At 39.8% G+C, this 23,168-nt stretch overlaps 2 protein-coding genes across 5 annotated transcripts in view; one reads left to right on the top strand and one right to left on the bottom strand.

The window, feature by feature from the left end:
* The window catches only part of slc44a5b (solute carrier family 44 member 5b), a 38,351-nt gene extending 34,049 nt beyond the window's left edge, over window positions 1–4,302 (bottom strand). For all 4 annotated transcript variants that reach the window (XM_034147531.1, XM_034147533.1, XM_034147530.1 and 1 more), the window contains exon 1: window positions 4,100–4,302. In XM_034147531.1, the coding sequence (XP_034003422.1) occupies window positions 4,100–4,136 (37 nt within the window). In that variant the 5' untranslated portion in view covers window positions 4,137–4,302. The remainder of the gene's footprint in view (window positions 1–4,099) is intronic.
* Window positions 4,303–9,838: 5,536 nt separating this feature from the next.
* st6galnac5b (ST6 (alpha-N-acetyl-neuraminyl-2,3-beta-galactosyl-1,3)-N-acetylgalactosaminide alpha-2,6-sialyltransferase 5b) lies at window positions 9,839–23,042 on the top strand. The gene is made up of 5 exons (XM_034147638.1): window positions 9,839–10,012; window positions 10,447–10,662; window positions 18,779–19,188; window positions 20,558–20,665; window positions 22,376–23,042. Exons 1-5 carry the CDS (start codon window positions 9,992–9,994, stop codon window positions 22,608–22,610), a joined length of 990 nt encoding a protein of 329 aa, XP_034003529.1. The 5' UTR covers window positions 9,839–9,991; the 3' UTR covers window positions 22,611–23,042.
* The last annotated feature ends 126 nt before the right edge of the window (window positions 23,043–23,168 follow it).

The following is a 23,168-nucleotide window of genomic DNA, read 5'->3' as shown; positions in this document are numbered from 1 at the left end:
TTCAAACATCACCCCCCCCCCCAAAAAAAATATATATAGTAGAGATGGGAACGATTAATCGAATATTTGAAATTATTCAGGTATTCGAATATGAGAATATGAGTTATGAATATTTGTATTGTAATATTTTGTGCCTAAGTTGATTACATATGATCAAATGGAATAATTCAATGTATACGACAGTGCCATAGCTAAGTGTGTTAGGTCTAAAGGTGTGTTTTGCTCCGCTCACCGGTCCCTCACAGCGGGCAGAGCTGCAGGTGCTGATCTCTCTCTCTCTCGCGTCCGGTTATACTTCACTCGCGTTTATGTTCAAATCCATCAGATCTAGCTAGTTCTAGCTAATGATATGGCTGCTGCCCCTCCCTACACGCAGATCACGCAGACTCAAACCTCATCTTATGCCCAAATTCCAGCTGAGAGGGTCTTCTCTACAGCTGGCCTGATTGTGAATCGCCTCCGCACCCACCTCTCCCCTGAGTAGACATGCTCATATTCTTAAACAAGAATGAGTATTGAATAGCTGCATTCTGTGCAAATTTGTATTTTTTTTTTTTTTTTGGTCAACATTTTTCCTACATTCTTTTTTTTTTTATAAGATATGTACATTTTGGTTAATCGGTTAACCGTTTTTTTGGGGCTCGAATATTCGAATATACATTTGCTTTCAAATTCCCATCCCTAATATATAGGAGGGTCTCCTGTTCCTATTTTTTTTAGAATAGCGAGAGCACAAGCACTTCTTCCACACAATAAGCCTTGTGGCCAGGGGCGGACTGGCCATTGGGAATACCGGGAGTTGTCCCGGTGGGCCGGTCGGACAATTCACTAGCGCACCCCCCCCCCCCCCCCCCTTCATCTTTGATTCTGTGGAACTGACATCTGTATCGACTGAAACAGTTAACCTGGTTTGAAAAGATCTTTCCACCAAGCTGACCTGAAATAATATACTGAACAGAGATTCAAACTACCAAAAGATTCAGTAATGGTGGGTATTTAAACATTAACAGCTAATATGATTTCCGTTATTATGCACTCAACATTTAAACATATGCAGTGAGCGAATTATTAGTTGTAATGTCATTTTTCAACGATATTTGGCAGAGTATATAAAGGTAAAATGTGTCTTGTTGTTCTTTGTTCAGTTGCGAGACGAAAATACTCTGAAATGCTTTTATGTCAAGCTCGCTGATGAAAGGAAAGCACCAGGGAGCTAACAGCGTAAAGCAGCTGACCTAAACACAGAGAGGCACCATAACTCCCTCCCATGATCCACAAGCTAGGTCGTTGGATGTTCCTTAATTAAAGTGTTTCAATATACTCTATGTAATTCTCTAGAGAGAAGCACTCGAGTTGAACGGATAGAAGATAATGCAGGTATATGTTAGCCACTGTATGATGCAAACTATCTAAGTAATGCAATAAAGTATATATCATATATAATAATAATGACACAAAGGACAAATTAAGAGGCTGGTTACTTTCACTCAATACAATATCTCTAGTTGATAGTGTTTGAAGCTTTACATTTACAGTCTATAGATTGAAGGCCCCGATGGTGTGCTGCACGTCAACCAAGAGCAGTGAGAATTGTTACGGTTGACAGGTTGCAGTTGTGATTGGCAGAGTGCTGAAGTCATAGGGTCCGAGGGACACAAGAGGTCAGCATGTGAGAGAAACATTAGATTTTCCCCATCGACAGCCGTCAGGAGCAAACTTGAAAATGCCTGTGTCAATCTAAAACTGTAGAGCTACTGTATCTAAAGATCAAGCTTCCATGACAGTCATTTTGGTAGTAATTATTACATAAAACATCAACAGAGAGATGATGTCAATGAATGATGTCATGCTTATATGGGTCAGTGTTATAGGTTGCACGGATCAGCTGCTCATGTCTTCTGTCTACTTTTAGTGAACATAAGATATTGGATCAGTGTTCGATATGATATAAGTCATTCCTTTATTGCCACGCAAAGTAATGCTTTCTTGGAAGGAGATATTAATTTCCCTGTCAACGTGCTGGATTGCTTAGTCTCGGTTTCAATAGCTCGTTCGCTTCCCATGATATTCTTGTAGCTTGACAGCAACTGTACACTGACAACAAGAAGCTCCAAATGCGTTTCTTTAAATGATTAAATGGAAGATTACTAAATATAGAGGGCAGTATTTTGTAGACGGGAAAGTATTAATACTGGCATTAAACCTTAAAAAGCCACTATGGTGAAAATCACCAGAGTGGCTCTTTGTTTCAGAGGAGAGTCACTGTGTGGCATCTGGGAGTGATAAAGGATTATAATGCTTTAGAAAACAACAAGATTACTTCAGCAGGCTAATGGATAGAAAATGTGACCGCGTATTAAATATTTTATACGCCTGGAGCAGCGAAAATGCCACTTGGAGAGGATTAATCTTTTGCTAGCAAAACAAATCACTGAGGGCATTATTTTTAACTTACACTACTAACTGCTCTTACTGGACTGCAGTTATTACAATCTTTTGATTATGTGGGCGAGAAGAGGAGGAGGAAAGTGGAGATAAGAGTAGTTGTTAACAGACTAACACTTTTTTACACAGGCAAATAAAAAGCAAACAATAAAATTAAGCACAGGTTTACAAGTTTAGGCTTGGCGTAGGATAGGTAAAAATGAATGAAAACACTCATAAGGGATAGGCTACTATAGTAAACAACTGTCAGTTAAGATACAGTTACGCGGATTTGATGTCAACCATTGAAACCCAACTGACAGAATTTGAATACTATAGTAAAAACGTTTCTGTCAACTACAGCAATTGGTAAGTGATGATTTAGAAAAAAATAGCTGTAGCGATTAGTCTATGTATCCATCAACAATAATTTGAATATCAAAAACATTGTCAATTTATGTTAAACTGTTTGGGTAACGATTTGAGTCTTGAGAAAAGAGGAAATTAGGCTACTTTATCAAACATTAAATAACCGTTAAAAACGTTATTGATGTGCATAGATTCATCAAGTCAATTAATCATTTAAATATTAAAAGACCAACATTAGCTAGCAAATTTTCTTTATCTTATTGTAAGTATATGAATCCAGAAATAATCGGTAAACGATAACGAAGACAATGTTGCCGTTATATTCTGTTGTCATGCCATACAGCAACATGACAGAGAAAACAATGTCTGCGTTTACAACAAAGACGAGTTGACAGTGAGTGGAGAAGAAAAGTGACAGTGAGGCCTAAAGTAACAACACAAAAGCAAATAAATACAATATCACTGGAGTTAATAAATTATGGCTAAAGACGCAAATTATTACTGAGGCAGATTAAAGAAAAATTCAAAAAGACGTTAGGCTACTTTTTCCAAAGTAAAATAACCGTTAAAAACGTTACTGAAGTGAATAGTCAAGTCAAGTAATAATTTCAATATTTTAGGACCAACATTAGCAAGCAGATTGTCTTGTGTTTTATTCTAGGTCAATTATGGATTTTGACTGGTGTAACATGAAAACAAAGGAATCTGATGGCATCTTCTTTAGGGAAATAGTGATGGACATTTCCATTAAAATGTCCATCAGACGATAAATGTATGAATACAGAAATAATTAGTAAACGATAACGAAGATAATGTTACCGTTATATTCTGTTGTCATGCCATACAGCAACATGACAGAGGAAAAAAAGATCTGCGTTTACAACAAAGACGAGTTGACAGTGAGTGGAGAAGGAAAGTGACAGTGAGGACTTAGGTAACAACACAAAAGCAAACCAAAATATGTTATCACTCGAGTTAATAAGTTATGGCAAAAGACACAAATAATTATTGAGGCAGATTCAAGAAAAATTCAAAAAACGTTAGGGTAACGTTCCATTTTCAAACGTTAGCCGTTCGAACCGTTTAAAACATGATTCTAACGTTAACGTTACTGCGTATTTGATGTCAACCGTTAAATAGCCCCCAAATAGTTAGCAACTGACAATGTTAGCTAAGTTAGCTAGCGTCCCCGTAAATCTCAGTAAGGGGTTAAACATAATTCAGGTTAAAAAAACACCGTTGTCATAACGTTACACAGTGCAGATGGAAAATATCTTGGCATTTCCAACAAAGAAAACCCACTCACCATAGTAAGATGAGCGGGTGTCCGTCTTTCTAGCCATGGCACTTGGTAGCACAAATGCAGCGTCGTCTTGGTTTTGGAGACCGCATATGAGAGTCGAGTTAAACTGGAGTTTATTTTAGTGCCTTTCAACGGTCCCGTCGAGAAATAAACACAGGAACCTGGAGAGGTCTGGGGCGCGAGGATGCTTCGGCCACGCAGCTGAGCGTCAGTCGTGTTTACAGCGCGACGTCATTAATTATTCTTAAAGGAGACGTGCACCCTCACTGCTGCTGCTGGATGTCCTGTTTCCCTTTGTTAGGATGTAATTTAAACATCCACGTTTTTGTGCAGTTTGTCTTATAACATGAAAATGTGTAGGATGTATATAAAGGATTGCAAAAGATCAGAGGGGTTAGTGAGCCTGTGTCTGCCAGAAGAGTGGTGATAGCCCGGTTGCTTTTCGGTTGATTAATAATACAGACAACATTGCAGGTAGGCTAGTATTTTTAGGAGGCAGTGACATCTCTGTCCACACCGAGGCGTCCAGTGGATAAACACTGACCCCAGCTGGGTATTCTTGGATATTGCAAATATATTCTCTATTTTGTCTTCCCTTTTTAATTTCAACAGTGGTATTATTTAAAAAATAAATTAAAAAATGTATATGAATCTCCTTCGAATTCGTCCCACTTGTTCTGGTTGTCAATAGAAAGTCAAATCTCTCCTGGAATCACATAATGACTAATGTATACAATTCATAATTATAATAATTCAGGTATAAATTCCCATCTAAACAGGTGCAACACAACTAGGAAGAGGGCAAGAGAGATGTCAATATCTTACAAAGCACATTCTTTACATGCCCATCTGTTAATGATCCATGTGCATGTTGTGTACTGCCTTAAGTGCAGGCAAATATAATATTACTCACAGAGCGCAGATAGGCCCTCTTAATCAATTACTATTAAATGTGAGGCAGTAAGAAGTGTGTGTGTGATTCAGGTTGCTCTCACTTACTAATACAGTTTCTATTATTGTGAAATTCCAACTGCACATCCTAGAGAATGTTTTATTTTCTGCAAAGTAAAGTCCAGGAGCAACTTCAATCCCTTTTTAAACTAAGATAAAGTATTAGTCCCAGAACACAACAACACCCAATAAGAGAAGTATTTGCTTTACATACCTGTATGTATTCACAGACACACATTGATTACAGGGTTTGAGAGTCCACTATTTTGACTATGTCCAGGACGTGGCAGCAGAGACTTAATATTCTGCACAGTAACCGGGGATCCTGTGAGCTGAGCTGTGGGGTGAGATTTCCATACAGTATCAACAAAGAAAGATAGAACAGAAGCATGTTTTATCTGTGACAGTTTTCCGACAAAGGGATTTAACCTGAATGCTGCCTCAATAATAATTACACATCGCCAAACATTATCCCTCTATAACGACAGAATATCTAAAACATTAACATTTCAAGCATTTTAATGTAAGATTAGATTAGAAATGGGACAGGTCATTTGTATTGCACTCTGACATCCACAAAGTGATGTCTCCCTTAGTGCTTTCTGGGTGAAAGTAATGAGATCTGAGGCTGCCAAAGGCCAGTCATTAAGAAGGGATTGACTTTTCCCGAGACAGATCATTTGTTGATGTGGCAGGATCCCTTCCAGTAGCACAGGGAGAATCAGTATCACATTATTTTCCAAGTGCAATACGGTTAATGTAAACCAATTTGTCTTGGTGACACAGGACATTGGTTTCAACCGTTTATGGCCTACAACTAGTGTGTCTGAATTGGAAGGCTGTGACACATCTTACAATAGAAAATACAAAGACAAAACAACATAAAAGGACAGATTTTTTTTTATCAGTCCTACTGTGTACATTTCAGGAAAATTATAATGTATCTTTTGAACTTCTGTTAATCGATGATTATTGCAGTTGGGTTTTGATGCTATTAATAGTTACCAGAGCCAGATGGACCCTACAATTTATAGCTCAGTTTGAAACATACTGCCTGCTGTTGTGTGCATTTCTACATTATTAGCAGTGATGGCTAACGTAGAAACCTTAATAGTTAAAGGAGAAAAAGAGGTTGATATAGTTGGGAACCTTTTAATCCATCTACCTTTGTTCTTTTGCCAATTTATTTCCATTTTTCTAATAAAAGGGCCTTTACAATACAGCCTTATGTTATCGCATTTTACAAGGTCAATCAAAGTGTGTGCTCTTTGCCAGCCAGCTGTGGGAATGTTCACTTATCCTGCAAGAAATTAGCAAGCACAATGACACATTTTTTAGGTCAATGTATTTTCCCCTCTAAGAATGACAGTATTTTGCAGAGTTGCCAGTCCATCTGCTTGTCATTCAGGGGAAATGATGGATGCCAACAGCTTGCTAATTATATAATCGCGAGGGGACACAACAGATGCAGTCACATTTTGTGCTGATTTGGTCTGCAGCCTCTCTCCACTTTCTGAAACAAAAGACAATTTATTTCCCTGTGACGGCTGTTCTTCAGCAGGTTGGCTAGAGAGGGAGTTGTTTCTGATTTGATCGGGGCAGAAGGAGATGCTTTTAACACCATCACCCTTTTTCATTCTCATTCATTGCTGCAGTTGCAATCAAGCCTGCTGTCCTTCAAATTGACACCCCTCCGACTCCAACCATCAAAGAAAGTGATTCAGTAACACTGTACAACAGTACCATCACTGCTTGAAACGAATAACAGAGATACAAAGTGCTTTCGGTGACTGGAGGGCTTTTATTGTTCTTCAATCGATTGGATAAACACAACACTTCTGAGAAACTGAAAATTGCATCTGTGATTGTTAGGGATACCAGCCGATGAGGCAATGACCTGTCTGTAAGAGGAGACGATTTGCAAAGAGAATGAAGACGTTTTATCTCCTATAAATGCTAATGTACCTACATGTACCTCCTGTTGCCCTTCTTTTAAAGATGTGTCACAGCTAAAGCATTTGTATGAACTAATCGATACAATAACATTCACCAATGCTGCACCTCCACCCTTTCTGCAGGTGCTTTAGAAGTGTAAATTGGCAATTGATGCAAATTGTTTAGTAGACTTATATTGCTCTTTTATTATAGAAATAGGTCCTTCCTCTTGCCTATAACCGTCTGCTAACATCTAATGTATATCACTCTCCCATAAGAGACCAATATGCACTCTAATAACATTCAGTATAATAGTAATTTTGTGGTCTAATGTTGAGGTATTTCTACAGTGCTTTTAAGGCAAAATATATCATTTTGTATATTCTTTTACCGTTATGAGATGGATGTCACATATTGTTATAGTTAGGGTATATTTTGTGTCCCCAAGAAAAACTGGACCCAACTACCATTGACATCTTGCATATGACATGATCCTGTGTAGTAGACCTAATAATGAGTAAAAAGATAACCAGCTCTAGGCACAACAAACAGGTGCAGATTACTTCACACTTGTATTGTATTTGGCCCGGCGTAGGCAGACAGCCATCTGGATACAAGGTTGGAGTTAATTAAAAAAGTTTTTTCCCGTTACACAGTCCTTTGTCTGGCTCATGTGTGTGTATGTTGTGTGCGCTCCCCAGAGTTGTGTTTTGAGATGCTTTCCAGACCTCAGGGACAACTCCAATCAAAACACCAAGACTGCAAACAACCTACAGTAATCCTCTTGATTCACAATGATGTTCTGCATTGTGATGAACTGATCCTCAGTGATAAAGATCATTTTGTCAAGACAATTATTCTAACAATGATTTGGCTACAATATTTACGACAGAGAAAATGTAAAAGTCATTCAAAAGAACAGTCAAATACACTGCATTTTCTGGAAATACATCATCATTTCATGTGAAGATGTACCCAACACCACTCCTATTGGAGCTACTCATTTTAAAATACTGAAGACTAAGACTTTTGTAAATAATATACTAGGTTATATAAGCAGTTACTAGTAAAATAATGGTTCACAATCAGTTAGTTCCTTATCCATTCCAAGGTAACTACTTACATTTTTGTTTGCCTAATTGTGCAGTTTCTCCCATATTCTATATGAATCCCTGTATCAGATACAAAGCTAATTAACCAAGTGAGACAATTGTAAAAAACTTCTGTAAATCTAGGCCAAAAACATAAAAGGGATGACGTGCTGTTCCCACATGTAACTTGTAAGTAGAACACACTGATTTTTCTCACAGCATTTGGTCTGGCTGTGTTTTTTTTGTTGATAAATTACTTACTATTTCCCACAAAGCCAAGAGATGTGTTTCAGTTTGTATAGTGAGACCTGTAAAGGAATGACGAGAACATGGAAAATACATTAGAAAATGAACACAATGATACCGGCTCAGAGGATGACTATAAAAAGACTCGTTCCCCATTTCCAAGCTCCTCAAACAAGATTACAGCCACCAGCAAAATCGGAGTCCCATGAGGAGCTTAGCTGCTCAGATTTCCATGACAAATGCGTAAAATAGTATTCTGTCCTTAAATCGGATGTCTCGAAATCTGCTCGTGTCACAAACATGACAATGTATCACTTACTCCTGTATAGTAATGTAATCATAATTTCTAGCAGGATGCAATACAATTACAATATAAGACATATAACAGTGCTATAATTCAGAACAATATTACTTTATACTGAGCAGTGTAACACTAAATCTGACCCACAAAAGGCTGTCACTCACTCAAAACACTCATGTTGGCATTTAAAAAAATGTCAGTCAGTGAATCACTGCTACCAAAGTGAAATGTCCTAGTTTTATTGTGTAACCCAAGACCTTGTGCCAAACTACGAAAGGCCACTGAAGTTGTGTTTAACTAGGTATCACAATTATCATCAGATTTCCTTCTTCAGAACACTTTCTCTCAGTCACTTAGCACCTTCGTAGTCTCAATACAGTCAGCTCATTACGGAAACACATCTCCACTGAATTTCTATTGAAATAACATAACATGGAACATAAATAGTTTCAGGAACTATAAAGTTAAAAACCATTATTTAAAATGTCTTCATCTTTACCATTGCATGTAGCCTTTGTCTGATACTGTAGCTGTGATGAAGGCAGCATGCATTCTTCTCAGCAAACCAACGTACTGTATGGTCATGACCGATGAGAATGATTATAAACGCGACACCTCTGTAAAGAAAATAAATCTTAATTTCAATTGAAAAATGGTGACGTACAGAAGTAGAAACTCCATTTGAAAAACACCAAAGCCCTCCATATAGCAACATGTGGTATGACGAGGATGACTACAGTTTAGGATGTGAGAACTTACGCAATTAGCAAATTGATTAACATACATGGGAATCATTTATTTGAAAAAAGTGATCATCCAGACTGAATGCATCACTGCAATTCACTGAAGGCAATTTGAAAATAAATGTATGATCCTGTATGAAAGCAATACAAAATGCATCTACTGTTGTGGGAAAATGAGCTATTGTGTTTAGAATAATGACTATCATTTTGATAATTGTGCCCAGAGAAAACTGTAAAGGAACGATTTTGTAAATTGATATGGTTAGAAATGGAAACACAAATGTGTAAAAATGTCATTATAAACACACATTTGAGAACCACAGAGCTCCCTTGAAATGAAAACTATTATCATGATGTTAAGTGTGTAATTATTACAGCCTCATGAAGCCCCAGTGAACCCTGAAAGGAGGCAAGCAGGGAAGCAGAGATGTTTAGGACCATGAGGAGTGCAGTGTGGAGCGAGGGCGTCCCTGTAGAGGAGAGCATGGGTGAAGAGTAGTGGAGCGTCGTTTTCTAGAGCTGCTGATCCCAGTGATGCTGACCGCTCAAGTATTGCATACTGAAGAGTCCCGACGCTCTGTGAGAGAGCTTTAAAGGATGATAGGATGAAGGCTGGAAACGAGGGGAAATGAAGATGAAGATAAGAGTGGTAATTATGAATCAGTGAAACATTCATTTTGTGGGCAGGTTTACTGTTTTCTTAAAGTGAACTGCAGGCTGAGCTCTCATTATAGAATCTACAGTGACCTAATTGCACTTTGTTATATTTTAGTTTTTTACAGTCGCTTAAATGTATCTTATTCCTGTGACATAATCCAAAAGGATCACACACATCATTCAACATGTTTGAATTCAGCAGCTATTTTTGCCCCCGCTCTCTGTTGACATGAGCATGTTGAGCGCATCTGAGTGGCACAGCTGACGTTTCATTTGCATCATGCATGAGGAAAAGATCTGCTGCAAATGTTGTGGCGCTTCTACTTTGAACATTTGACATCTAATTAGTAGCTTTTCATCCAAAAAAAGGAGCTCTGAAGTTGAATGAATTCAATCAAACTAAATATCTTTCATGTGCCTCTCCAGTGCCAAGGGGTTAGTGGCATCATCATCGTCACCATGGTTACCAGTTTGATGTTGATGTACAACAGCAGCACTGGCGAAAGATCGTCTTCCTCATCGGCATCATCGGCACCGTCCCACCGTTCAGATGGTGCGGTTACATCCACGAAAAAGCCAGAGAGACCTCAGAGACTCCAGACAGCAGCACTTGAGGGGTACACAGGTGTCATGGATCGAAAGGTAAATATGCACCATCTGTGAATGTGCACTGATCTGTGTCCTCATGCAATGTAATGATGCACAATGATCCTGTTGCCTCTGATTCATCCTCTGACACATTAGAATATTTATGTTATTTGAGCTCCAAACGTTTGTAATAATATGTTAAAGCCAGATATAGTGAGTATGAAGAAAAACAAATGAGAATTAATTGTATTAATCAGGGTCTTTATGCCATTGCATTGTATGTGTCTTCTTTGAAAATAAGACAAACAAATATGTCCTACTTTCAAAGAAATAAAATATGCAGGAGTTGTGCAGGTGGGCACAAAGCAGCAAACATTCATCCGATGCTACAGATGTATTGGTTGAACCCCAACTTGGTTGTGTGTTACAACAAAAACAGAGGCAGTGTTTGGGGTGAGGAATCAGGTTCCTGTCACTGCATTTGGTGTCTGCATGGAGATGGAAGAGGGATTTGGGGGGATAATGTGCTGGAAGGTGAGAAGTGGCTTTTAAATGTTTTGGAGTGAGCACATGAAGGCAGATGGAGAGCTGAACAAAGTGCTCTTGGTTGCACAAAATGAGGTGAAAAAATACAAAAAAGAGCGCAGTCACTTATATAACTCTATTGACTGAGATGTGTGTCAGACAGATTTTGTCCATTGCAGTGATTCAGTCACAGTAATAACCACAGTGGCTATCCTTTAACTGGACAGTGCATTTGGACATACTTGTATCGTGCACACGGTCCTTGAAAATAGCCTTGATAGAGACATTATGGTCTGCATTGGGAAATATGACTTGGACTCTACGAAGCTACATCCTTCACATATATGGCCTCACAACACCTGCAAACAGAAAACATTAAGAGTACACAAAAATACACAGCAGCTTATACCAAACACACACCATGAGTGTGTCGCACCTACTACAAACTCCCTTACTTCTGAATGATGGATGTTGTAGTGCGCCTACAAAATGGGGCTTAAAACTGGATTAAAAGTCCATTTATGACAGCTTCTGACAGACCAATACAACGCAATGTGTGCACAAAAACGATATAATGCCACAGAATCTCCACTGTCCTCATGTTGTTTAAAAACCAAATGCATAACGGCAGTCACATCATCTGTCCACTTTCAACACTAGACCATTCTAAAAGCTTTCATCACAACTGATGTAAGAGCAGCTGGTCTAAAATCATTGTTTTCCGTCAGAGTGGCTTTCAAAGGGAAAAGAATAATTACAGAGCTTTTCCATTGCTGTGGCTGCAAATGCATAATATAAAACGTGCCTAATCTGTATTCTGCTGGCATGCAGGTTGAGCAGAGAGATGAGTATGTAAATGTAGGGTTCAGGTATTCACTGAAAAAAGCTTTTTGAAGCCTCATGTGCTGCCCTGGTTTCAGGGAGAACTGAAACATGTTCTTCTTCACGTTTGAATTGTGTACATGTCCTTAACAACCTCCCAGTTAAATGTGATATCAAGATTTTATGTTTGGACGAAACAATTATTCTATTTTTCATATTTCGATTTTTAGCAATAACTATAAGGCAGTCGTATTTGCACCAGGGTGATTATAGTGAACAATGCTATTTACACCCTGGTCTTGATTTGTCACTTAGTATCCTAATTCCACACTTTTCGGCATTATGTGACAAAGGGAAGGGGGAAAGGGGTTTGGGGTTGGGTGGGTGTAAAAAGCTGAATAACTGTGGTGAAGCTAGTTACACTCGGGTGCAAATTGACACAGTTCTATAAATGTGATAATTGAAATGGTGTTATTTCTGTTAATGGAAAACATGGTAAAGAATGAACTAGGGGATTGTTACAGTTTAATCGTCTCGTGTGAGGCTGTAGTAATATAAATTAATCTCTCAAAACATTAAAGTCAGAAGCCAAACTTGCAGTGGCCGTACCATCCCTAAATTCTCTCAGTTCTTTATTCTGTTTCTTGATTGATAATTTATGTTCCCAACATGAAATATTTATTGATAAAAGCACTCAAAACAGGATGGATTTCGACTAGCACTGCTACTCAGAACACCACTGCTGCTGTAATCTTTTGGTCTTCCTCAGTCAGTAATTCAGAGGCCTATAATTCAGACCCATGCAGCACAGTGTTACAGTTCATTCAGGTAGACATATCATTCAGTGAGAAAGATAAGCAGTGAGGCACAGCAGAGTGGAAAGTACTAGCGTTCGCCTAGAAAGGATTTGGAGGAAACGTTTTTTTAATGCAGTTTACCCTTCAGGGATAAATGATGAGAGATATGTGTTCGTTTGTAGTGATATTTGATCTGGATCAGGCTTGAATTTTTGAATTCTAGATTTGTTTCCTTTTCGATGTTGTAGTGCTCATCAGATCCCTTTAAAGTAAATGAAAAAGCAACATTCATCCACAAGATTTACAGCAGCTCTAAAGATAAATTAGAGTTTTTTGCAGTGCAGGAACTTCATTATTCACAATCTCTCCTGACCTTCAACCTCCTCCTGACAGCTGACACACTGCAACATTTTCATATGCTTAGTGTCCCTCTCCCACCTCCACCCATGGGGGCTCTTTCTCCTGCTCTCTGGCTGCTGATGCACCCTCTGACAGAGCGGGTGTGGGTGGGTGCATCGCTCCAGAATGTTCCCTACAGGGTCATCTGAGGTGTTGCTGATGATGTAAAATGATTGGCTCACACACACAGGGTGACACATCCACATTAACACAGCAACAGTGCATGCATTTAGACATCTTACACTCCATGCAAATGCCCAAACATTTTGTTATGCCCTCATCAGAGCTAGGGATGCTTCAAAATGTGACGATAGCTCTATCTAATGTGCCTGCTGGACAGTGTTTATGACCCGTATTAACTTATGTGCATATCTTCTTTTCATTGGCTGTGATTTCACCAATGTGGGTGATGGTCTGTGGCTGCTTTCCTCATTTATGTCGCACCCAAAACTTTGCGAAACATCCATTAATCACCAAGAACATGCTGCTTTATGTGGCTCAAAGGAGTAAACATTTGGCCTCTCCTTGAGCCCTTTCAGTTCTTAATGGTGATGTGAAAAAAGCAAAGCAGCAGTACTGACAATCCGTATGCTGTGAGATCAGGCTTTAAATAATAGTGCACATTTACTGTATGTGGGATATTTTGAGAAACTGAGTCTGTGTTAATGATGTTCCTCTTTGTCTGCCTTCTGCAATGTCTGCAGGTTTTTGTGAGATGTTTTCCTATTGGATGTATTTATTTTCTTTGACAAGCTACAGTAATTGGAGCTGCAGGGCTGAATAGACTCTTTCAAACACACACACACGCACGCACGCACGCACGCACGCACGCACGCACGCACGCGCGCGCGCGCACACACACACACACACACACACACACACACACACACACACACACACACACACACACACACACAGACACACACACACACACACACACACCTTGAGCGAGACAGCCGCTTCACTTTTCTCTATTTCTCAGATTTTTTTTTCCGATTCCAGGTAAATAGATGTTGACCTTTGAAGAGCTGTCCGCAGAATTAACCTGCACTGGCCTTTATTTGCTCCAATCAGAGCCAGTGTGAGAGCATGAATGTGGATTGTGTGCCTGTGCCAGTTCATGATTTAGTCTATGCCTGCTTATTATTGGCAGTACCTCTCTCTGCTCCCACAGCCTTTAATGCAGTCAACCTCTGAGAAATTGGTGTCATTAGAAATGTGTCAATTATACAAGAAAGTCTCCCATCTACGCTGACCCCTTTCAATGTAAGATGTATTATACAATAGATATTACACATTATACTTAATGGATGAGGCTTCAGCACGTGCACATTTAAATTCCACTCAAAGTAAGTGAGGTCCTGGAAAACAGATAATGCGTCATCCTCAGATTGATTTTACTGCCCCTATGTGCCAATATACCTGAAAGTCCCATTTACATGGTATTAACATGTGATTTGTATCTGGATACATTTGACTGATCATTACACCTGATCTAGATCTTTACATTTACACCTAGTTATGAAATGTCTTCTTGTCTTCAGGACCATGCCTGCAATCTGACGAGATTTCATTATGCCAATGAGTTTAGTGTGACTGGCAAGACATGCTAGCTACCGTTTTTCCACCCTTTTTTTGTTGTCATCAAAGCACTCTAACTACCTTTTATTTTGAATACCTGTACTACTAAATGGACAAGGTGAAGGGCAAGAGCTGTCTGACAGGAAGTCTTGAATATTCTGAAAACCATCCAAACATAGTTTCCTACTGTATCTTCCCTTCAAAGTGCGCCTAACGAGGCCACGTATACTTTGAGATGCTGCCATTCCCTTCTCTCTGTTTGACTGTGTGCAGAATAAGACAGGCGCCTTGATTATCTCGCCTTTATTCCCTCAAATTGAGAATAGAGCAAGCTTTAAAGTCTGTTACCAGGAGGAGCTTAATGAGATGTCAACTGCCAGGAGGATTTGGGTGTAATTCATTGGTTTCTGAGAAAAAGAAAGCAGCTCTGATCATTAAACCTTCACACCACGCTATGTGTCACTCAATCCACCTCTGCTGGGGCCAATAGCCTAATGTGTGCTACGGAAAGAGCACAATTACTGATATGATAATGATCTAATTCTAAATAATTAGTGCCACTGTAAGCAAATACAGCTGGCCACTGCTCACATCAAAGGGATTGGACTTTAAAGGATAATATTCCTATTCCTTTTATTGTCTGTGTAGCCAAAGCTTAATGTGTCTTATTCCTCTGAGCCACAGACCTTTATTGAAGCATTGTTGCAGGGTGACATTTACCTTCATTTTGATGTTGCATATTTGCCGTCTAACCCACGCACAACAAGCTTTCACAGATAAATATGCAGTTTCACACGACATGTGCTGCTGGAAACAGTCCCTAACAAATGATTGAATACCTCTTGTTTGAGAAGCATTTGAGACAGAATACTACAAAATTATTTAGCATTTTACAAAACAAGAATATCATTTTTTGTGACCTGTTTCTAAAGTTATTTGATAGAACAATTGAATGTATGGATAAGAGCCACACACAAGGCGTGCAAGTCAGAAAATGTTGAGAAATGGACTGTAACACATTGTTAACATCTGAAATCACTCAGTCTAGGTGTGTGTAAAAGAGCATGAGGTGATAAGTAGTTTGGCACCTTGTATGGCGGTCCATCAGTGTGTCGTGTGTGTGTGTGTGTGTGTGTGTGTGTGTGGTGTGTGTGTGTGTGTGTGTGTGTGTGTGTGTGTGTGTGTGTGTGTGTGTGTGTGTGTGGTGTGTGTGTGTGTGTGTGTGTGTGTGCGTGAGTGTGTGTGTGTGTGTGTGTGTGTGTGTGTGTGTGTGTGTGTGTGTGTGTGTGTGTGTGTGTGTGTGTGTGTGTGTGTGTGTGTGTGTGTGTGTGTGTGTGTGGTGTGTGTGTGTGTGTGTGTGTGTGTGTGTGTGTGTGTGTGTGCGTGCGTGTGTGTGTGTGTGTGTGAGGGAATATATTGTCATTTATAGAGTAGAATACTTTTGTTTCAGGGGTCAGAAGACTAGGAAAGCACTATTTAAATGCAATTCCATTTAACACAACAGACAGCCTATAGAGTTTATTCTATGTAGGACACTTACGAATCATCACCAGGACCCTATGGACATGTGGGACAAAGCCATCTTTTTTCATGGGATTCATTGACAATAGGGAATACAGAATAACACCAGCCTTATCACGGTGAAAAATGACAAGAGGATCATTTTTGCTCATTACTAATGACTCCTCTCTGACCTCTCAATAGCTCAGCTTTTCCAAGTTTCCTGCAGGTTTTCACTTTCCTTCTTAAATTGAAAAGAGGGGGGGGGGGGGGGGGGGGGGGGGGAGCAGGCAGGGGGCTGGTGGTTTGGAGGCTCTGGAGTGATATTAGAGGCTGACTGATGGGGTTTTCTCAGAAAGCAATTATGATCCTGGTTTCCCCTGGGAAGTGTAGAAACAGGATCATACTGATGACTGTGTGGGCGGTAATTGACTGGGACTGAAATTGGAGCCAACCCCCTGTGTCTTCTTCTTCTTCTTCTCCTGCTCTAAACGCCTCCACCTCTTCCAGTGCGGCGGCTATTTTTACCAGTTTTTAAGCTAATTTGACCGTCTCTGTGTTCTCTCAACAAAAGGTCATACAGATGTTTTTCCAGGCGTATACCTGTTCACCTAATCATTCTTTCATGGCATTGGTTAGCCTGATATTAGCTCTACAGTACAAGAAAACTTGCCAGCCACTTTGAAGATTGATCATTTTAGTACAAGCGCACTAAATGTTAAGAAACTATTTTAATGTATTTTTTATAAACTGCCTTCCGAAGTTGGTGAATATATGACACATTTGGAGATGTCTATACAACGCCATGACAGTCTCTCTCTAGTCCATTTGGCATCAGAGTTCACTGAATGGCCTCATAAAGTTGATAAACTAAGAAAGTGTTAGCTTATGGGGTCATGCATTATTAATGAAGGTAGACAACCCTGTGTCTGCATGATAAAGTGCAGAATGAGTGTGTGTGTGTGGGAGTCAGTGTGTGCTCAAGTGCTAGTTTGCTCACAAATTAAAGCACCGCTGTGTTAATTCAAGGTTGATTACAAGTTAAAATCTACCCGCTGAAATATGCAAAACACCACTCTTCATTTATTCATTCATTCAGCAGTCCGTAGGTCAAAACTGCAGCTTCCTGCGGTCTGAAATATCATCATCTGATTGCGGATGCCCTTCTCAATGTGATATATAAGTGGCTATTTCCCAAATCATCAAGCTGTCAGAGGCTCAGGGAGGTGGCACTGGAGCTTCAGCATCACTGTCAAGGACACTTTTTAGTATTTCACCAGCAATTCAAACAACACTGTCCATGAGTTTGACACATTCCCTGAAAATAATAAAAAGTTTCTCGGAAGTAATTGTTTGGATGACGCCAAGGGCAAAACGACTATCTGTTGTGTGTAAAAGAAGAAAAACCGCTGAAAGGACAATGATTTTTTTCCAAGCTACTGCAGGGTTTGTGCAGTGAAGCGCGCAATTTGCTCCAGCCAACCTGTTATTGAGGGGGGGGGGGTCTGCAGACTGAGAGGGCTAACACATTCCAAGAAAGACTGGGAGTGTGTGAGTGGCAGCACATGTAAAGTAGCACAACTGGACTTGGATCTTGACACTTTTTAGACAGTTGCAGACTCTTGCAAGAGAAACGTGGTTGTATTACATATCTGGGTCAGCGTCAAACTCAGATACAGAACTACACAGATGCACACACACACAGTGGACACACACACTAGATTATCATTCAGTGTGGGGTCACAGAGGTGGTGAGAGTATTATTAGTATATTAGCAGTGGAAGCAGCAATGCCTGCACACACACACACACACACACACACACACACACACACACACACACACACACACACACACACACACACACACACACACACACACACACACACACACACACACACACACACACACACACACACACACACACACACACACACGTTTCCCGCCCCAGAACCTGATGGAGTGTGAAGCTTGGCGCACAGTTCAGAATGCCAATGTGTCTCTCTTTTAAGGTTGAGAATAATTCATGTGAGGAGTCTCTGGGTTTTCCTGTCGGATCGCTCAATCTGAGCTCGCCTTTTCCAACTTTGAAACCTGGTTCGACAAAAAAACACTTGGTCGATACAACCAAACCAATACCGGACCAACACAACAGCCCTGCATTGCACCTTAACAAAGCTAGAAAACTGCTGAAAGCATTGCTTGTTTCGTTGCTCTTAGATTGTGTTTGACTGAATAAATATACCGGCTAAAGTGTATTCATGGTTTTCCTACAAATCAACGAAGTGCACTGAATAGCCTCTGCTCTGCTGTCAACCTGCATTTCATTTGAACAATAGGATATCTGACATAAGAGCACAGGTGGGAAGTAACTAAGTACATTTATTCAACTGTTATGTACAATTTTGTACTTAAACATGGATTTAGAGGCAGAAAAAGAACTGTAAAGAAATGTGATGGCTTAATAAGACCAGGTTTGCCAGCCTGTCTTTAATATGTTCTGTATGAAACTAACACTATTTCTGACCTTTAACCTTTTACCTTACAGCCTCTGAAGATGCACTGCAGGACCTGTGCTCTGGTGACCAGCTCCGGCCAGCTAACGGGGAGCAAGAGAGGCGAAGAAATAGACAGCAACGAGTGCGTAATCCGTATGAATGACGCCCCCAGCATAAACTATCAGCGGGATGTTGGCCGACGTACAAACCTGCGTGTCGTGGCTCACTCCAGCCTGCAGAGGGTCCTGCGGAGCCGACAGCAGCTGCTTAACGCCAGCCAGGACACGGTTTTCATCTTCTGGGGACCCAGCAGCTGCATGAGGCGGGATGGAAAAGGCCACGTTTACAACAACCTCCGGCTGTTAAACCAACTCCTACCAAGGCTTAAAGTCTACATCATTTCTCGGACCAAAATGCTAAAGTTTGATGAACTGTTTAAAAAGGAAACAGGGATAGACAGGTAAATGCACCAAGAATCAGACCTGTCTTTGTGAGGTTTGTTTTTGAGAACTTGTGTGTGTGAATATAATAAAATACAATATGGAATAATTAGTTAGAGTTTAGCCAGTCAAAAGCATCACATATTCCCACTTGCTTAACAAAGAATAAGTCAGAGCTCCTAAACACTCACAGCATAATTCAATTGGATTTAGATTAAAAGGTGTCTGTTATCACTGAAAGGATTTTAAGGGATTTGAGTCATGCAGAGTTTAATGTTGACCCACTACTGCCTGGATGAGGGAGAATATTGCAAAGCATTTCCAATATAGTGCCACCAGTAAGTAAGACCTTTGCAGAAATCTCTCAACATAGGAAAAAACATACTGTACATCAATCTCATGTGAGAAATGGGTAAGAACAGACTAATGATTGAATGAGTGAGAAATTGAAAAAATACTGAAAAGACACAAAACAGATGAATAATAACACTCACTTTTTACCGCGATAATGGGTAGTAGCTCATTCTGCATCTTTTATGCAAAGAAGTGCCACAGCTGCCTAATTCTTCTTGAATCAGTGAAAACATTTGGATAAGAACTTGTTGGTTTTTGTGATGGATTTTAGCTCTGGTACACAGTCTCTCACCAGAGTGAGTAAGACACTCCAAATCACAGTATTGTTTTAGGGTTATTGCGTTGTTGATGCAGAAGTAAACACATGTTTGAAGATGTTTAGCATGTAATACCCTACAGAAAGTGTTCCCCTTAACTGAGAGAGGATTTACCATTTACATTTTCAGACGCAGGTGTAATGCTAATCAACACAAATGAAAGAAAATGGCCATACCGAAAAGGATTTTGATTTACTGAGACCAACCTAAATTGAAGGCACTTTCTTTGTTTATACTGAGTATCAAACAGTTTCTTGCTTTTTACCACATGACAGTCACATGTGGCTTTTTTGGATGCTGGTCTGTACTGTAGGAAAATGTCTGAATCATTTTCTTACAAAATAAGAGCTTAACAGAAGAAGACATTTGTCAGCGTCAATCTATAAACTCATATGCATTTGAACAGTAAGTCAGCGGGAAGATGAGAGGACGTTGAATATGAATGGGGAATTCAATCACTTCGGCTGTCATGCAAGCACTGCCTGAATAAATATCTTGCACTTTGATATTTGTGTTGGGTTTTGTACAAGGCATATAAGAAGGTCTTTCTTCAGCCAGTCTTTTGCTTTGTCTCTGAAAAGATGACTGATCAGATGAAAGCTATAATTATTGGTTCATATCTTTGTTCTTATTGTATTTGATCAGATACTCTTTTTAAAGAGTTGGTACTCCCAATATATGTTTAAACTTTAAATGTTAATGTTCTCTTGTATTTCAGGAAGAGCTCCAACTCCTGGCTTAGCACCGGCTGGTTCACCATGGCGATAGCCGTAGAGCTGTGTGACCGGATCAACGTGTACGGCATGGTGCCACCTGATTTCTGCAGGTGTGTCTTTTAATCAAACATTTTTAGTTTAGAATCTTTGCCCATAAATAAGATACAGAAAAACATAACTCAAATACTATGTACCCTTGATAAACTGCAGCTTGGTAGGCAGTAACCGGACAGGATGAGATAGATTTCTGTTCATTTATTTATATGCAAAGCTTTATATTTTAACTTTGACACCAGCAACAAATGTTATGCTTTTGGAGAGTCTGCTCACCTTGAAAATGTGGTAGCCTAAGTATAATATAAGTATAATGTTCTTTGTTTTGGTCTCTACCAACTGGCGTGGTCTAGTTCTGTTTAGTGTTGTGCAGGTAGTGTACACAGACTTAACTTTTCTAATGAGAATCAGCTGATAAGAAAAGTCCATTTCAATGTTCCACAATGGTAATTATGTGTTGGAGCTTATGAAAGCCTCTTTCCAAATATTATTCTTATCAATTCTTTTTGACATTGAAATGCAGAAAACACACCATCTTTAATTATCTTTGACAAAGGAACAAAGCAAAGTCCCTTCTTTTGTCAGTTTCCTAGCAACAGTGTGAACACAACAAGAAAATGGTGTCCTTGGATTTTCGGGTCAAAAACGGTACCTCACAGGTTTCAATTAAAGGCGCCATGATATAACATATCTAATGGCCTATTTAATATACCTTTAATCATATGAGGAAAGACTATGGTGCAACAGAAACTCTAACAAACAAGCAACAAAGTAGAAATGACAATAATAAAGAACAGAGTTTTTACTAAAAGAATAACATAAACATTATCCACAAACCCTTTTAAAGAGTTGCTATGCCAGTACCTGTTTCATCAGTTACATTTTACACCCAAGTCACCCATCACAGTTCCTTATCGTCAGGACTCACTTTGTCACATTGTGTCTTAAAAAGTGGGGCAAATATTGCATGAGATGGACAGGACACTCTTCCGTTGCAGATTGACTCTGTGATTCACTGTGTGCTGACAGCGCGGGTGTATTTCTACATCCAAACCAAAACCAAAATCTTGTGTAACACATCTTTGATGACGTTACATTTCATTTAGCTTATCCAAAGCGACTTACAATAAGTTCAATAAACCGCTATAGATACAAACTCAGAAGAAAAAGGAAACGCAGACATATAAATAAGCCAAACCATTGTAAGAGCTGGTGCATTAATATTAAATGGGCTAGATTTGACTCACTTTGAAAGCTGAACTGTTCCGTAGGCTTATACTTTAAGTGTGAATCTATACGCTTACAGTCTGAATTTGCTTTCCCTTTCTCCGGTTCATTTGTTCTTTTTTTTATTCTGTAGCTACACCTATATGTTCAAGAGTTGTATACAGATTATGTAATATACTCCCCAAGCCCAGGTTCCCAGGAAATATGAAAATGATTTGAATAAGGATATTCTCACGCGCTAAAGAATGCCTGACATTTAAATATTCATGAAGAAATGCAGATCGGATTGAAGTGACTCTTATCTGAGCTTGGCGTGAATATCAGAGGACTAAGATGGTGAATAATGATCACATCTGTTAGCTTAGATTCTTCTGATCTTCCCGGTTTTCTTTGTTCTTCTTCCCATTTCTCCCCTACTGTGAATCGCTTCCACTCCCCAACCCTCAAAAATGATCCCCATGCTGTTTCCCACATTCTCCCTCACACTTTGATTTTCATGCCTTTACTTTTCTCTCTTGTCTCCTCTCTTCTCTCTGCAGATCCTCCTCTCATCCCTCCTTGCCGTATCATTACTACGAGCCCTCGGGACCCGACGAGTGCTCCATGTACCTGTCCCACGAGAGGAGCCGACGAGGAAGCCACCATCGCTTCATCACGGAGAAGGCTGTGTTTGCAAACTGGGCTCGAACCCTCAACATCCACTTTCACCAGCCGGACTGGAAGCCAGCTGCCGTCATGAACAGCTCATACACTCCTGTTCCAGCTGGATCCTGAGATTCAGATGATCCCCAGAAGTGTGTGTGTGTGGATGGTCTCCAGATCTGAGACCTCTCTCCGGACTACATGAATGCATGAGACAGCAGTAGGAGGCAACTGTTGTGCCTGTTAGCCTAAGCAGCTTGGCAGAATGGGATCATTGCATAATAGCAGCACAAAGCCCCAACAATGCTTTGGAAGTGTTACTATAATAGGATGAATTTCATACAGGCGTCAAAGCCATGGAGGGTGGTTCAAGTGTTATATTTATTCTGTGTAGTGCTGCTCTAACAACACTCAAGTTGTCAGAGAATGACACACCTCTGAATTTAGTGCACGGTGAATAGGTTCATGAACTCAATTCAGACGGACACCGAGGTCATGTCCTCACCATTTCTTGTTTCTCATCAGTTTACACTTTACAATCACGCACAAATAAAACATGTTTTTCAACGATGATTTCGATTTTTTTGTTGCAGTTACTGTGTTCAATTCTATAAACGCTTTCATGCCTTTTTCTATAAACGTTCTCACTACCGAACATCACAAAGAAACAGCTCAAAAGCACACCTCCCA

The sequence above is a fragment of the Trematomus bernacchii genome, unplaced genomic scaffold (genome assembly GCF_902827165.1).
Source record: "Trematomus bernacchii unplaced genomic scaffold, fTreBer1.1, whole genome shotgun sequence".
Lineage (NCBI taxonomy): Eukaryota > Metazoa > Chordata > Actinopteri > Perciformes > Nototheniidae > Trematomus > Trematomus bernacchii.
Note: the sequence above shows the minus strand (reverse complement) of the source record. Positions and strands in the feature narration are given on the sequence as shown.

Coding starts and splice junctions, on each gene's coding strand:
- st6galnac5b (XM_034147638.1), top strand. CDS start 9,992: ATGAAGATGAAGATAAGAGTG. Junction 19,189..20,557: donor AAGGAAACAGGGATAGACAG/GTAAATGCACCA, acceptor CTTGTATTTCAG/GAAGAGCTCCAACTCCTGGC. Junction 20,666..22,375: donor GTGCCACCTGATTTCTGCAG/GTGTGTCTTTTA, acceptor TTCTCTCTGCAG/ATCCTCCTCTCATCCCTCCT.